This window comes from Dipodomys spectabilis, unplaced genomic scaffold, assembly GCF_019054845.1.
Source record: "Dipodomys spectabilis isolate Male_0828 unplaced genomic scaffold, ASM1905484v1 ptg000076l, whole genome shotgun sequence".
NCBI classification, from domain to species: domain Eukaryota; kingdom Metazoa; phylum Chordata; class Mammalia; order Rodentia; family Heteromyidae; genus Dipodomys; species Dipodomys spectabilis.
Window position 1 is genome coordinate 7,135,997 of NW_024870753.1, and position 16,818 is coordinate 7,152,814.

General features: G+C 53.9%; 1 protein-coding gene across 3 annotated transcripts in view; it reads right to left on the reverse strand.

Annotated features, from left to right (window-relative positions):
* The window catches only part of Usp2 (ubiquitin specific peptidase 2), a 29,074-nt gene that overhangs the window by 2,126 nt on the left and 10,130 nt on the right, over nucleotides 1-16,818 (reverse strand). For 2 of the 3 annotated variants that reach the window (XM_042682938.1, XM_042682939.1), the window contains 10 exons: nucleotides 3,564-3,614; nucleotides 2,623-2,746; nucleotides 2,087-2,198; nucleotides 1,878-1,988; nucleotides 1,672-1,736; nucleotides 1,380-1,483; nucleotides 1,219-1,299; nucleotides 706-784; nucleotides 398-505; nucleotides 122-242 (listed from right to left, as the gene is read on the reverse strand). In XM_042682938.1, the coding sequence (XP_042538872.1) occupies nucleotides 122-242; nucleotides 398-505; nucleotides 706-784; nucleotides 1,219-1,299; nucleotides 1,380-1,483; nucleotides 1,672-1,736; nucleotides 1,878-1,988; nucleotides 2,087-2,198; nucleotides 2,623-2,746; nucleotides 3,564-3,614 (956 nt within the window). Of the gene's footprint in view, nucleotides 1-121; nucleotides 243-397; nucleotides 506-705; nucleotides 785-1,218; nucleotides 1,300-1,379; nucleotides 1,484-1,671; nucleotides 1,737-1,877; nucleotides 1,989-2,086; nucleotides 2,199-2,622; nucleotides 2,747-3,563; nucleotides 3,615-6,788; nucleotides 7,179-16,818 lie in introns of those variants that run through there. The other variant, XM_042682941.1, reaches the window with a different exon arrangement.

Here is a 16,818-nt window from a genome sequence, read left to right on the forward strand (position 1 = left end):
GTGTGAGTCACTGGTGCCTGGTTTCCCTGACTCTTTTTGTCCATTCAAGATGGAAGCCCCGTAGATGAGTGAGGTACAGGTGGCCAGCCAGCCACGAGCCCCCGGTGGAGCTGTCTCTCACCTGGAGTCATTGAAAGTGTGCCATTCGCCTGTCGCTGGGCTTCGGCAGTAGGCTGTGTAGTGGCCGCCCATGGTGGTTCCCGAGTGATTGGACACAGCATACAGGTTGTAAACAGCATGGTCTGTGGAGGGAACAGGCATGGAGCCCTGGAGGTCTTTCTTGGCCCCACACTGCCTCCCGTCCGCCTCCCCTTCCTCACCTCTACCGACTCACGCTAGCAACCTCGTTTCTACCTGCTTGTGTCTGACACACTCGGGCCTGCTCAGAGATACTCACTGGTGTTTTCTGAGGCGAATTCTCTCAAGTCCAGGTCTCGTAGTGGGAAATTCACAAATGTTGTGAGCTTGCTGGTTCGTAGCCTGGACTCTGAGAATCGTTTCAGGTCTGGGGGTGTTGAGTCAAGGGCAATGCAACAGGAACAAAGTGGAGGGATCAAATTCTACACCGGAAACTGAACTTTTCTGGGAGAAGCTGAACAGCAAAGAACATGAGCCAGTCCCCACTGCTGCTCTCATCTTTTGGTCAGTCTCTGGTCCTCAGTTACCCTCCAAATCAGGTCCCTGCCCTGAAGGACTTAAGGATACGGAGCACCAAGATCTTTGGGAACCTCTGGATGGAGAACTTCTTTATACATCGTTTTCTGGCTCGGCAGCGACAGCAGGTCTGAAAGACAAGATAAATGGGGCTAGAAAGAAGTCAACGGAGCCAATGAAGCCAGGTGCTAGTGGCTCATGCCTGCCATCCTTGCTGCTCAGGAAGCTGAGATCTGAGGAACTGGGTTCGAAGCCAGCCCAGGCAGGTAAATCTGAGACTCTCAGCTCCACTTAACCACCAAAAAGCTAGAGGTAGAGGTATGGCTTTAGTGTCAGAGCCCCAGCCTTGAGTGAAAAAGCTAAAAGGGCAATGTCTAGGCCCTCAGTTCAAGCCCTAGTACCAGCAGCATGTGCGCACACATGCGTACACACACACACACACACACACACACACACACACACAAAACGCAAAGTCAATAGGTCAAGCTTGTAACTCCTCAGCTGGACATTCCCCAAAGCAGTCCCATGGAAATACGTTCTAGCCATTTCCAGAGAAGGACTTACCGGCTTCTCATCGCCATCGAGCACATCCTCTTTGGTGAAGAGCCTCATGCAGTCCATTAATGTCACCTCAGGATAGCCTCGCTGGAAAGGAAGGGGTTAGCGGTGCGTGAGGCGGAACGACGGGAGAAGGGGCTCCGGAGGGTGGCTGCAGTGGTGCGTACCTTAGCAATGGGCAGTGAGAGGTCCCAGAAGGGGTCAAAGACTGTCGAACAGTAGCCACAGTCCGTGCACGTCAGGGAGCTCTTCAGCTGCCCAACAAAGAGATCTGGGAAAAGAAAGCCAGGAGATGCTGACACAGGAGGATGAGCACCGGGTCTCCCTTCTACAGCTCCTGCCTGGTTTACGGCACACTGGCCCATAGAGAGTTCCCTGAGAGAAGAGTCTTCAGGGCTTTGCATGCTCTGCTCAGGCAAAAACAGTGAAAGCTGGCATTCCGTCTGTCCATGCACTTACCCCCAATCCGGCTGTCTTCCCGCTCTAGGTATTTTCTCCACATCTGCCGCCCTTTTTCATCATCACTGGGAATCAGAGACAGGAAATCAATTGGGTCAGAACTAAAACTATGGCCAGTTTAAGGGTCTATCATTCTAGTTCTTTAATCTCTTGCCCAAATTGGAACTCCCAACAAAGTAGGTAAAACTCAAGTTCCTTGCACTCACGGGAGGTGATCGAGGTTCTCAGGATTGGACTTCGGCCTCACGGTGACCCGGTTCACCTCATTGTGGAGCCCGTCCAGAAGAAAGCGAAGGAACTCCTGAGCATCCTGCTGACTGAACCCAAAGAAGTAGTAAGCAGAATATTTGTACTGAGACCCTGCTCATGCTGCTGTGTACCCTGAAAAGGACATACATGTATGCAAGGCCCTTACTTATAGCCAACGAAGCGTGGTGCATATCTCTGGATCTGGGTCTTAAACTCAGATGGGCTCACCACATCATTGGGGGATGAAGTCCATATGGTCTGAATTAGTTTTGCAAACTCTGTTGGAAGAAGAGATCACAGAGAGGGTGTGGAGGAGAGGTAAGATAGTGTCTACAGAAACTCTGGCACACATCTGAAGTCCTAGCACTCAGAAGAATGAGGCCAGATGATCTTGAGCTCAAGGCCACCTTGGACTATGTAGCTAGATCCTGTCTTAGAAAATAATAACCAAATCTCCCTGAACCTAGAATCCCAACAAGAAGTAGGCAGAGAAAGAAAACCAGGCACATGTACATGCAGAATGGAAGCGGGGCTGGGTATGCAGCTCAGCAGACGGTGTGTGTAGCACATGAAACCCTGGACTTATCCCCAGGACCTCAAACCACCACATCACAATCCCATGACCCCCCACAACTAGGAAGCAGAGACCACCGAAATAAAGTGTTGAGGGGGAGCAGGGCTGTGTCCACTCAGGTCCCTCACCTTCCATGAGGGCTGTGTGTGCGTTGCTGGTGTGGCTGAGGTCCCGCATGTAGAGCCTCTGGAGGCAATAATCTCTCAGCTCCCGTGTGTTGCTTAGACACTGCAGAATCGAGTTCATGAAGCACTGCAAGACACCATCGGACCAGCAGTGGGTGCCACCGGCCTCTGTGTTGGGAAGCCTGGTCCCCAGCCAAGGTGGGGCTGGATGTGGTACAGGTTTTAGGAGGTGGAGCCTGATGGGAGGCCTCTAGGCACTGAGAGAATGTGCCCTTGAAGGGGTTCCTGGAGCCCCAGTCCCTCCCTTTATCATGCTCCCATGAACTTCTGCCACGATGAACTACCTCACTACAATGGAAACCTCACTATAGTTGAAACCTCCGAAGCAGAATCAAGTGTGCTGATTATTCTTAGAAGGTAATTTACCTCATCTATTTGTTATAGGGGTGGAAAGCTGACGAACACCATAGGGGAGATGCACACAACCCCGCCCCCCGACATTTCCTTTAGTGAGGACCAAAGGCCCCATTTCCAGTTCATCTACTGCAGTTCCTCTCATGAACCCTCTTCACAGCCTCAGGTTCCTCTTTTCCTAAGTGTGACATGAGGCCAAGCTCTACGATGGGCCCAGGTGATGTAATTGGTTATTTACTACAGAGGTGTGCAAAAGGGTGGACAGAGGGGATGGGAAGTGATGCGAATCCTGGAGGAGGATGATCCAGGAGATGAGCATGCTGGGAGTTATACGGCCAACCTCCTTTTAGCAGTACTTCCTGTTGGGGGATGGGTGAGGCAGAGCCCAGCAATTCTGTGAAGCACCAGCCAGGAGGGACAGGTACTAACTGCCCTAGAGGGTCAGAAGTCAGCTGGAGGTGGGAGACTGGTTAGATCCTTCAGTCAGGGGTGTGGGGGATGGCCTCAGGAAAGGAGTGAGAAGAACTTACCGTGTTCCCAAGGTTTCGAAGACCAGCCAGACCCTGGGCACTCTTAGAATTCTGAAAGCAAGAATAGGTGGCAGGTAAGCATACGGCAGAGGCTGGCCTGGCTAGACTCACATGTAACATTCTGCCACCGGGGCCATGGGCAGGAGGCAGCCATACTCTCTCTTCTACCCAGTCTTTGTACCAGGGAAGAAAGAGAACTGAGAACTGCTTTGTATTTCAACTCAGCCCCAAATACTCTTCAGGGCTTTGTTTTCTTGTGTTAACCATGTGTTTCCCCTTATGTCTTTGTTACTCTTCATTCTCTGCTACAGTGAATACTGGAGATTAGAACGAGGAATGGTACTATCTGGGTACATATCTGACTCCAAGCTACAGAAAATTTCAAGTCCCAAATCCAGACATTATATCAAATGACCTATATTTTTAGTACAAATTCAACACATAAAGCAGCTATAATAATAGGCACCTCAAGGAGCTTATGAAAAGTTAAATGATCACACACCCAGATTCAGTTTCCATCTTCTGCCGGGAAAAACTCAAGCTTGCCTGCTGTTCTGAACTGCCAGAGACAGGTGGAATTCCTTCCAGCTGACCTCAGCTCCAGCGGCTGATTAAGAGCTGAGAGAATCCTCCCTGCCTGGCTCAGGTTTCAACATCCTGACCAGCCACTGGCTGGGAATCCCTGCGAGGGCAGATTGCACCAAGCCAAAGCACCTGGCTGAGGTGCCACTGCCACTCTGCATGGTGTGGAGGCTGAGAGGGGGCTGGAGAGAGAACAGATGCTAGATCTGGACTCTGAGTACTGAGTCAAGGCCTTTTGGCTAATACTGATCACTCTCAGGAGTCAGAAAAGCTTCAGGCCCAAAGGGTTAAAGAAACAGTTTGGCAGAGAAATCTGCCACCCCGTGTTCTCAGGAAGGAGATTTGGGTGCAGGCAACTCTGGAGCAACACTGGCTGGGGCATGCGTGGGGCCAGCTCAACCCTGATCAGAACAGGAGCCTGAAATAACTCAGCTAAAATTACTCATGCCGTGTGCTGACAGCCTCCATAGGCTGTCAGCTCAAAGCCCAGGAGATTGTCAGCTGGGGGGGGGGGGGGGGGAGGAGGGGGAAGGAGCAGGCCGAAGGAGGGCTTTTCTCAACCACTGCTTTGCCCATCCCATGGTAACAGGATCCCTTCCCTGGCTAGTTGACAGGTCCAGCACTAACAGGTAGGAGTAGGAAACATACCCAGAAAAGAGACCTGGCTTACACCTGCTGCTGGACAGAAAGCCCGCTGTAGGTGCCTGCTAGAGCGAGCAGTGTAGGGTCCCCCAAGACCCAACACAATGTGAATCTTATCCTACGGTCTAAACCCCAATAGGTCCAGTGAGAGGACCACCACAGAGAGAATTCCCAGGAATTTATCTCTGGTGAACCCGTAAAAGACTTCCCCATGGTCCAACAAAAAATGCTGCAGAAATCTCCATGCTGCCCATTTGGAACCAACAGTTAAAGTGTGCCCACACAGAATGCCCACTTACACCTATTTTTGGCAGTGCTTTATTGGTTCTTACCCCCTGTTCCTCAGCCTACATCTGTCTGAACAGACTGTAGATGTAAAGTATTTCACCACGGGGGACCATGCCCACCAAAGCGGACCCTGAGCTAACGTCTCAGTGCCAGTGGGGGCGGGGACGGGGAGATGGGGTTCATCTGTCTGCAGAGGCGCACCTGGATTCACTCGGACCCAGCAGTGTAGGGATCAAGAAGGGCCCCCTCTTCCCCAGGCTCTTTCCTGGGGCTACTTTACACCTTCTACTGGTCTAGGGGTGGGGAGAAGGAGAGGATTGCGACCTCCTGTCAATTTCAGTGTTTTTTTTTTTAGGTCGAGAGTTATGTTTTGTCTACATTTTCCTGAGCTCAAAACAACATACTCTTTTCTGCGGGCTCTATGAAGAAAACAGGGGGGTGGGAGAGAGGGGAGAGAGGAGAGGGGAGAGCTAGCTTGCTCAGCCAGATAGTCTTCTGCCATGAATAGGAAATCAGGAGCTCCAGGGAAAGTCAGCACTTTCCATTCCAGAGAGGAACAAAATGTCCCAGGAGTGACCTTTCTTACAGGGCAAACAATTCTACCTCCGAGCTGGCAGGGAGAGAGCAAGGCTAGAACTGGAGGAGGTGGGACCCGGGCGGGCACAGCCAATCGCTCACTGGAAAGCAGAAGGAAATGACCCCAGCTGCTGGACTGTGGCTCAGGTGCAAAGAGTTGAAAAAGTTTGAATCTGGCACTTCCTAACCCTTGGCCACGGCAAAACTACAGCCGTCTAAGAACCAAGCAGGGTTCTAGAGGGCAGCTGCCACCTTTCAAAGAGCTGTCCCTGGTTAACTGCGGAGGTGGCATCTGGGAATGGGACCGCAAGCGCAAGGCCATCTGAGGTGGCCATGCTGCAGGCTACAGACCCCGGTCCAGGCCTTTCCTGCCCGATTCACCGGCACCACGAGGGTCAGCCATGTGTCCTGGCTGCAGCCAAGGAGCGTAGTGTGGCCCTGGCACGGGGCAGGGCGCGCACTGCCAACGGGAACTGGTGCCTGTTACATAAGACCTGTCAAACGCGGGTCCCTGCTCCCTTCCCAAGGGGACAGCGGCCAGCTTCGGCCTGGCCATCACTCTGGGAGCTGCTTCCCGGGAGGACCCCCTTCCCGCCCCCCCCCCCCCCCGGTTCCCCATCCACCCGGCGGCGCAGCTGCCGAGGGCAGAGGACCGAAGGAAAGCCACCCTCCCTCACCTGTCTGCAACTCCTCTGCCCTTCACAGGGTCAAAGGGCCCCCGGCACCGACCCGTGGGAAGAGACCCCTTTGGAGACCTGAGGAGAGGCGCCCCCGACCCCCGGGGCAGCCCTCCCCGGCGGGGATCTGGCCTTGGAAGGGTGACCCTCGGGGGCCGCGGGCTGCGCGCGCCAGCCCGGTCAAGGTTACACTTTGCCCGCACCTGTCCCGATGGGTGCCCGAGAGCCACCTGGTGCCCGGGATGCGGAGCGGGGGCTGAGCGGGGCCCGGGCCGGGGGACACCAGCCGGGGAGGGGGCGGAGCACGCCTGCGGCCACGGGGGGGGGGGGTGTGGGACGTTCCTGCCCGGAGACCCCCGAGCAGGGCGGGGGGGTCGTCCCTCGCCGGGGCACCCCGCGAGGAGGCAGGACCCCAGACCCTCGGCGTCGGGAGGGGACCCCGGGAAGACAGCCCGCGTACCTTGGCTTTGTTGAGCAGAAGCCCCACGAAGGTGGACAGCAGCAGGGACGGGGAGAGGGGGGAGCGCGGCCGGAGCTCCTTGGCGAGGGCGGGGAAGGGGGCGGCGGGGGGCTCCTCGGGCAGGGTCACGGTGTACGAGGTGCGCATGCTGGGGGGCGGGCAGGGGGCTCGGCCCCACGCTCAACGCTTGGCCGAAGGGGGCGCAAGGACGTCCCCGCGCCGTGCCACAGCCCGGACACCGAGGCCGGCGAGGCCGCCACCGGACACCGTCCGCGGCCGTAACCGTTACTGCGGGGCCGATCGCACCCTCGTCCGCCTCAACCTCCCCACGGCGCGCGTCCAACCGCCCCAGCCCGGCTCTCGCGCTCCGAACGACGGGCAGCCTCGCGGGCGTCTGGAGCCGCGCGACGTCAGCGCAGGGGCGTGGCCTGGCGCCAAGCCCCGCCCCGCCCCGCCCCCGGGCGGCCGCACGCGGACCTGAGCGAGGCCGCCAGCCCGCTGCCCCGTGCGTCCTACCCGGTGGCCGTTCCCGGGCGCCCCGGGTCTGCTCGTCCCCTCGGAGCTCTGCCCCGCCCCAGAGGGTGGCAGGAGGGCCCAGGCCGGGGCCGGCCTCGGTGTGGGATTCTCTTTTGGGGGACCCCGCAGTATCTCGGGGGTCCGCTGAGCAGGCCTCCTTCAAGGCTGGTATCAGCCAGGAGAGGGCCGCTCCTCATCGGCGGGGGGTGGGGGGGGCTGAACCCTTGGGGATCCAATGTCTTCTTTCCAGGGGACCCCCGACCCTCTGGCCGGCGCGCATGCTCACTGTCCGCGGGGGGGGGGGCGGTGGTCCCGGATGGAGACCCCGGAGGCTGAGGTCCCCCCGCGGGCCTAGTCGGGCCCACTATCAAAACGGAGGTACGATAGGTCCTTGGCCTTCGGGGCTCCAGGAAAGAACTTTTTTCTGGTCCCTGGGAATTGCTCAACCCGGCCTCTCCGAGGTGGCGCGGGGTGGGGGGGAGGATGCTGCCGGGTCCCCGCGGGGCGCGGGGCGCGGGGCGGGCCCGGGGGCCGGCGGGGGGCTCTTTCCCACGCCCCGCCCCCCTCCCCGCGTTGCGCGCCGAGCCATCTGCGGGGAGAAAGTTTCTGGTTGGGAAGCGTGGCAGGCTATTTTTAGCTCGTATTTTTAGCGTTTAAAAATACTCGGCGAGGCGGCAGCGTGTGCCGTTACTCATCTGCGGGCTCCTTCTGTTCCTCCCGGCGTGCTCATCCCCGCAGCGCACACGCGCCCCGCGCACACGACCACGGCCGCACGGACGCGTGTGGGGCCCGGACTCGAGGCCACCCACCCCCGGGGCAGCGGCTTGGCGCTGCGGGGAGGGGGCAGGGCCTGCGCCCCCCCCCCCCGCGCCCCTCCAAGGGCCGTATGGGCATTTATAACACTGCACGTTTATGCGGCTCCTAGGTTTTCTGGGTGTCCAGTCCTGCCTGAGGTTGCTTTGGCAGGGACCAAATGGTTCCCCCCTCACCCCAGGGGAGGCATCCCCCACCTGTGTCTGGCGATTCTTGAGGTCAGGTTATGCTAGAGGCATCATCCGACCCTAGGCCCGAAGCCTGGAACCAGGGCAGTAACGTTTGCATTTTTATTTTTAAAAGAAACTTCCTGCTTTGCAGCCACATGGCTCCCAGCGCTACGGCACTCGGCTACAGTGCTCACACTCCACCCTGTATCTTGCCCTTGCCCCTTGATTATTCTTTGAACTCAGGGCCTCCTGCTTTCTATTTCTAGGTAGACACTATCATATGAACCATATCCCCAGGCCCCTCCCCCCTCCCAGCCACCCCTCTTCCTCCTAACACCTCCTCCCCCTATTTTTCTGAGACAGGATCTCACTATGTAATACAGGCTGGCCTCAAACGAGCAGTTCTTTTATCTAAGGTGCTCTAGTGCATCACTGATTTTTTTTTTGGTCCGTGCTGGGGTTTGGTGCTAGGCTGGTAATCTTGTAGAACTACTGGTGGTCTAGTTCTTTTAGCTTTAGTTACTTTTTCATGTGGGACCTTGTGTCACCTCCTCCCCGCTTGAGTTGGCCTGAACTAGCATTCTGCTTATTTAAAGCCTCTCAACTAGCTGGAATAGCTGGGATGATGGGCGCATGCCACCACACATAGCTCTCTCTCTCTCTCTCTCTCTCTCTCTCCTCCTCCCTGTATGGAGGTTTGAACTCTGGGCTTGGGCACTGTCCCTTAGTTTCTTTGTTCAAGGCTGGCACTCTACCACTTGAGCCACAGTTTCGCTTCCCGTTTTGTGGTAGTTTGAGATGAGTCACTCAGGCTTTCCCCCTCAGGCTGGCTCAGATCTCAATCCTCAGAATCCAGCTTCTTGAACAGCTAGGATTACAGGTATGAGCCACCAATATCTTCTTATACGTACCTTTCTGCTTGGGATGCGGTCTTGCTAACTTTGTGCCCAGGCTACTCTCAAACTATGATCTTCCTGGTCTCTGTCTTTTTTATTTTATTTATTTATCTATTTGCCAGTTCTGGGGCTTGAACTCAGGGCCTGGGCACTGTCCCTGAGGCTTCTTCACTCATGGCTAGTGCTCTACCACATTGAGCCACAGCGCCACTTCTGGTTTTCTGGTGGGTAATTGGAGCTAAGAGTCTCACTGACTTTCCTGCCCAGGCTGGCTTTGAGCTGCAATCCTCAGATCTCAGCCTCCTGAGTAGCTAGGATTACAGGTGTGAGCCATCAGTGCCCGCCTAAGCATCTTTCTTGATCTGAAACTACTAGGGCATCTTACATGCAGTCTAAGAGTAAGACCGTTTTCCCATAACTACCTTCTATTGTCACCGTCCTCACATCTCCCTGACATTCCACTGTCTGACCTGCTCTTCTGATTACAAATAAAACTGTCGCTGAGAAGGGTGGTGCATGTCTATAATTCCAGCATTTGGGAAACTGAGGCAGGAGGCCATCCAGGACAGCTTGGGCTACACAGTGAGACCTTGTATAAAAAAAATCCCTCTGGGTGCCATTGGTTCAAGCCTGTAATCCTAGCTACTCAGGAGGTTAAGATTTGAGGATCATGGTTAAAGCCAGCCCAGGCAGGAAAGGAAGTAGCGTTGTGGCTCATGCGGTAGAGCACTTGCCTTGAGCTGAAGAACACAGGGATAGTGCCCAAGCCCAGAGTTCAAGCCCCACTACCAACAAAACAAAACAAAACAGCAAAAAACAACTCTCAAACCAAACCAGAGCAAATCCACTGCCAGTGATTAAAGAAGTTCTTTTTCAACAGATACTTATCTCTAAGTATATATATATATATATATATATATATATATATATATATATATACATATATATATACATATATATAGCTATACTTAGCTATGCATAAATACACACAAATATTTAGCTATATAGCTATATATAGATCTCTATATAAATGTATATATCTGTATAAACATAAAATATAGATACATAGATATAAATATCTACATAGGTATATAGACATATATGTAGATATAACTATATGGATATAAAGAAATATATCCAGTTGCCATAATTATATCATGAACTAGTATCTATTACCTCTATTTTACAGATGAGGGACTTTATGCTCAGAGGTCAAAATAACCTACCAGAACCATAAAACTAATAAAAATATAGAGCTTTGAACCCAGACCTAAACCCTAAGAAATTCTGGGATGCCCTTCCTTCTCTGTCACCGACAAAAAAAAAAAAAGTTTTCCAAACACTTATGAAACAGAGATAAAGATGAAAAGTTAACAGTTAACAGTGTTGAAATGCAACTCCAGTAGACTGAGTACATGCAGTCATGGGGTGTTTAGAAATGGGTAGAGTTAATGGGAAAGGCCTCATGAAAGACCTGAGGTTGGTGTCTTTGTTGGTTCATTTGTTGTGCTGGGAATCAAAATCAGGGCCTTACATACTCTAGGCAAGTGCTCTACCAAGAGCTACATGTGTACTAAGACCCAAATTTTGAATCTTTTTTTTTTTTTTTTGTCCGTCATGGGGCTTGAACTCTGGGCCTGGGTGCTGTCCTTGCGTTCTTCAGCTCAAGGCCAGTGCTCTAACACTTGAGCCACAGTGCCATTTCCAGATTTCTGGTGGTTTATTGGAGATAAGAGTCTCACAGATTTTCCTGCCTGGTCTGGCTTTGAACCTCGATCCTCAGATCTCAGCCTCCTGAGTAGCTAGGATTACAGGCGTGAGCCACCAGCGCCCGGCTCTTGGAAAACTTTTATCAACAGATGGTATATGGCTTGTCTTGGTTGTACCAATACACCAAAGGCTTTTCCGGGACAGAGTTGTGGGTTCTCTCTTTTTTGGAAGATTGTAGAGCTTGAACTCAGGGCCTGGGCACTGTCCCTGATCTTTTTTCACTCAAGGCTAGCAGTCTACCACTCTGAGCCATAACTCAACTTCTGTTTTTCTGGTGGTTCATTGGAGACCAGAATCCCTCGGGCTGTCTTGGCTGAGCTGGCCTGAACCTGGATCCTCAGATCTCAGCCTCCTGAGTAGCTAGCATTACAGGCATGAGTCACTGGTGCCCAGCCTTTGTGGGTTCTCTTAGTGAGGTCTTAAGAGGGCCTGGCCAGACTCTGCCTGTAATTCTGAAAGTCCCACGGAGCCTCTGAGGGCAGGGTGTGGGTCTGGTTTTGCATGCTAAGCCAGTGTGCTGTGGGTGGGGACAGTGCCCAAGAGATGCTCAGCCACTGTAGCATTTGGTCTATATCCCTATGACCCAGAGACATGACACTCATAACCCAGAATACCTTGGTACTTTACCAGTATGCTCTCCCTCCTTCCTGGATGTAGGAGGTTGCAGGGTGGGGGTGGGGGGGTAGGGGGTGGGGGGTAGTGTCTCAGAGTTGGAGGGTTGGATGGAGAAAGCTCTGACATAAGTATTTTAAGAAGTCTGGGGTGTGGGGAAAAGATTCACACAAGGTCCAGTCTTGTCCACAATGTCTGACTGCTGTAGGACACAGGTTTCCTTTTCTTTCTTCTGTCTTTCCTTTCTTTCCTTTCTTCCTTCCTTCCTTCCTTCCTTCCTTCTTTCCTTTCTTTGTCAGTTCTTAGACTTGAATTTAGGACTGAGACTCTGTCCCTTAACTTTTTCACTCAAGGCTGGTGTTCTACACCATGTGAGCCACAGGTCCACTTCCAATGTGGCTTACTTCCTTAGTAGCCAAGTAAGTCTCTATGAGATCCTTTCTCCCAAGATCCATTTCTCCAAGTGGGCTATGTGCAAACAAGAGTGTCTTTGGAGCCCGAATCTAGCTTAGTCAGGCTCTGAGATTTTCTGTGCCTCAACTATCTGGAGCTCATTCCTAGCCCCACACTGCTATTTCTCAGAGGTGGGCTCTGCGTATGGTCCTCTGAAGCATACGTCAGTGTCTTCTCCTCAAATCCTTTCTGGCATGGCATGAAGTATACATTAAAGCCAAGTCTGGTCCCATTCGGGCAGGACCCGAGAATGTCCTGCTTCTCCCAGCTCTGAGTGGCAACTTCATCCAGGGCTTGATGACATTGCTTGGGCTCAGGCAGATGACTCGAGGTCAGTGGGCTGGCTCCCTGCATGTGCCTGCCATCGTCACAGCAAATGGATAGACTGGTGGCTTGACTGGCCACAGACAACAGGGTAGAGGCCCCTTCCATAGTTGCCATGGGGAGGTCAGTTGACCCCACCAGCTGTAGGAAGCCCTGCTTCCTGGTATGACTTGGAACTCTAGAGCCAAATAACTCTGAACTCCTCCAAGCCCCAGGCAATCTGGCCTGAACCAGCCAGATTCCAGAAGCCCACACACTTCTTTCTCCTGCTTCCACCTCTGTCTGGGATGCAGGTTTTACGCACGCATTGAGGTAAGAGGGGACAGGGAGCCACGTGGGCAGCTCTAGGCTCTGAACATGATGTTCATCTCTGAAGCTGGTGGTCAGGGGGACGGCTCCCCTAGGGGCAGGGAACGTTTTGCCAGGCTCGGATTAACTTCTGCATTGCTAAGCCCCACCAAGTGCCACATTAACTCACAGAGTCGTCCTGGAGTGGGGGTGGAGGGGAGGGGCAGGGAGAATGGAGGGTGCTGGGCACTAATTGAGAAACACACCTTGGCTAGGGACCGTGCCAAAGCCACCCGGCAGGTCACAGCCCACAGCACGTGCATCCTCAACCAGCAGCATCTTGCTACTATCATCACACACCCCCATGGCTGCCCTGGTCCTGGCCGTGGGAACTCTGCCCCTTAACAGCTCCTCCCAGTGACCTTCACGTGTGGCAGGCTTCTCAGGGTGGCTGCGGGAGCCAGGAGTGGGAATGGGCGAGGACAGGCCCCAGCGCGGCTGAGTGAGAAGACAACAGACACGCAGTCCAGTGCGGCTGAGCCAGAAGCGCGACAGGCAAGGGATGGAGGAGGAAGGTCAGCGTCTCATCAGAAGCTCAGGGCAGCTCCTGCCATCCTCCACTTGTTCTCTGCAGGGCAGCTTTCAAGTTCAAAGTCCCCCCCAAGAGGAAAGTCACATGACTTGAGTTTATATAATCTCCCTGTCACTGAACAGCTGGAACCCAAGGCTTCAGAAGATGAGTCAGCAGCCCTGGTGACAAACAGGACCCAGGGACTCAAGTTTGATTGCTTCTAGAAACAGGTCCCCAAGCAGAGGGCAAGGGTGTGAGAGAGGCAGTGTGTGGGAGAAGAGGCGGGGCCAGGCATGGAGCCTCGGAGCCTCGGTGACTAGCTAGCTCTGTGAGAGGAGCAGGTGCCTGCCCATCCTGCTATCGGTGCTTGGGAGGGGCCTGGGAGAGAAGGGGAAGGCCTGGGCGGGGCCAGGGCAGAGTGCAGGGCTCAGGCCAGCCGGCAGCGTGCCAGGGCTGGCCAGGGAGCAGCTGGAGGGGTGGAGCGGAGGAGGATTAGGAAGGATTGTAGGGGTTAAAGCAGAACCCTGGCAGGGCTCAGTGGGAACAGCTTGTCCTTCCATAGGCCCCGGGTACGGGAGAGGTGGGGCGGGGAGGAGGGGCGCGGCTGGTTGGTACTCTGGCTTCTGGCTGTCGACAGGGCCAAGCCACCTGGGCTGGCTTGGAATCCCCACCAGGGGAGGCAGTGAAGGCATTTCCCCCTGCTGCACCCCCACCGACTGGCATCCGATCGGCATTTTGTTGGTGTGAAAGAGGGGTGTTCCAAATTCATCCCCCACCTCCAATTAGTTCTTTTCTTGTGCTCACTGTGATATTCCAAGTTCATGTGATCTGGTGGAACCCTTCTGCCCTGGTCAGGGCCTGCATCTTGTGTGTGTGTGTGTGTGTGTGTGTGAGTCCTGGGACTTGAACTCAGGGCCTGAGCACTGTCCCTGAGCTTCTTTTGAGCCACAGTACCACTTCTGGCTTTTTCTGTGTATGTGGTACTGAGGAATGGAACCCAGGGCTTCATGCATGCTAGGCAAGCACTCTACCACTAAGCCACCTTCCCAGCCCTGTGTCTTTCTTTATGAAAGTCAACTGCAAGTCAGTCACCCTGAGAGCCCTGGGCTACAGGACACACATTCTCCTGTCCCTCCCGCAGGATAGGCCCTCCCCATTCAATGCCCTTTCTGTACCCTTTTAGGATAGGCCCTCCCCATTCAATGCCCTTTCTGTACCCTTTTAAGTTTATTTTTGCACTGAACCCAGAACCTCACATGAGTGCTCTGTCTCTGAGCTACATCCCCATCGTTTTCCTTTTAAGTTGAAACAAACTCTTCTGCAGTGTCTTTTACTGGTTAACATTTCCACATTCATTGTTTGCTTTAGGTCTAATGGCATGCCATGAGGTGGCAGGGCAGGTGTGACAGTACCCTTTTATAGATGAAGAAACAAAGTTCAGCTGACAGGTGTCCAAGGTGAATGAGGCAAACCATCTCTCCCAGAGGTCCAGGCAGCCTGCCGCAGCCTCAGGTGACCTCTGCCTTTCTGACCACTGCAGGCACTTATTAACACCCATAGCCACCTCCTACTGGAATTATTTAAGAGCACATTTCCCCAAGTGAACCGTAAAGGCACGAGGGCAGGGATCGTGACTCCTACGTCTCCCGTAGCATTGCAAGGGCGCAAGGAGCAGCAGCAAGCACATGTCAGGCTCTTTCCCAACCATCTATGAAGTTGGAACTGTGATCATCTTCAAGTTACAGAAGAGAAAACAGATTTGGAAGTTAAACAATGCCTCAAGAAAGCTGGGATTTCACTTGTAAGTGAGTGAATGGGAATACAAGGCCCTCAAATGGAGATCTGAATGGAAACTGGGCCTGGTTTAAAAAAGAAGTGGTAGGTAATGCTGGGTGCCCGTGGTTCATACCTGTAACCCTAGCTATTCAGGCTGAGATCTGAGGATCATGGTTCAAAGCCAGCCCAGGCAGAGAAGTCCCTGTGAGACTCTTATCTCCAATATACCACTCAAAAACCAGAAGTGGCACTGTGGCTTAAGGTGGTAAAGTGCTACCCTTGAGCAAAATTGTTCAGGGACAGTGCCCAGTCCCTGAGTTCAAGCCCCATGACCAACATGGGTTGCTCTCCACAGTCCGCTTCTAGAAGTGAGCACAGGAGTAGCAAAGTCAAGAAAAGGTCTTAGGCCACTGCCGTAGGACTGAGCTCAGGCACTGAAGGAATCTGGACAGTCTCACCTGCTTCTGGGCCGGAGGGAGGGGTGTTTGGGTGGCTGTGTTTGCCCCAGAACGATGTGTCACCCTTCTGAGGCCTTGTCTCTAAGTTCCCCTCTCCTTGGCCCTGGGGTGGAGGTGGGGCTAGGTGGCCCCCCCCCCAAGAGGTGGAGGGCGGAAGACCCCCAGGGAGATTTGGGGTGTGGATGGGAAGAATAAGACTCATTCCCAGGGGAGTCTTGCCGTAGGAGATGAAGGGTGGGTGGGGATGCGGTCAGTCTCAGCGTGCTGAGCTATCTCCCAAAGAACTGTGGTAAGAACAGATTTTGAGACCCCTCCCCCTCCTGATTGGATTTGGCTCAGTGGATCCCAGGGAACTAAGCCCAACAGGTAATTCTGAGGTAGGTGGTCTGCAGACCCCACTCAGAGAAGCAGTGTTCACCAGAGAGAACCCTTCTCTTCTGAGACGGGGAAAGGAGTCCCCCCATTGGGAGCTGCTTTTTTTTCCCCCCTGGTGCCAGCACTGGGGCTTGAACTCAAGGCCTCTGCATTGCCCCCTTAGCTTTTTCTGCTCAAGGCTGGCGCTCTACCACTTGAGCCACAGCGCCACTCTTTGGGAGCTGCTTTTGATCACTCCCTGGATGAAGACTACCCAGCATGTCTGAGTGACTCCTGTTCCACTCAGGCACAGCCTGCGGCGCTCCCGCAACCTTCCCTCCCAGGCCGGCTGTGTGGCCCCTTCTCCCCTTCTACTAGCTCGCCAGGCTAGCTAGCTGTGCCTTGTGTCATCTGAATGTCCCCCATAGCATAGCACTTCCTAGTTGTCCTCCCCAAGTAATGTTAGCAAAGCTGTCCTTCCAAGCCCTTAGTTATGATATATGCACTGTACAGGCTGCAGTCCAAAACCCTGCCCAAGTCCACAACCCCTCCCCCCCTCTGTCTGGACAAGCCCTTTTGAGCAAAATTGCTTGCTATGGCCCAGCTCCCCTTGGTCACAGAAGGTCTATGTTCTACAGTGTGTGTGTATGGAGGGGAAGGGGGGGGGTTTAAGAAAATAGATAACACACAGCACCCAACCCCCCTGGTCCACATGCTTAAATGTCCACCTGTCCATCCGCCTGACCATCCGCCCATCCATCCACCTGTGTCCATCTAGGCAATCAGCAGGTCAGCTGAGCTAGGCACTGCCAGGGCACGTGGTGAGGGATCTAGAGATAAGATCTTTCTCAACCTCTGGGAGCTTGCCACCTAATGGGCACATTAATAACTACAAAAAAAAAGGCAGAAGATATGGTGTGTTGGTGGCTCACACCTGGAATCCTAGCTACTCAGGAGGCTGAGACCTGAGGATCATGGTTTGAAGCTAGCCCAGGCAGGAAAGTCTGTGAGACTCTTATCTCCAATGAA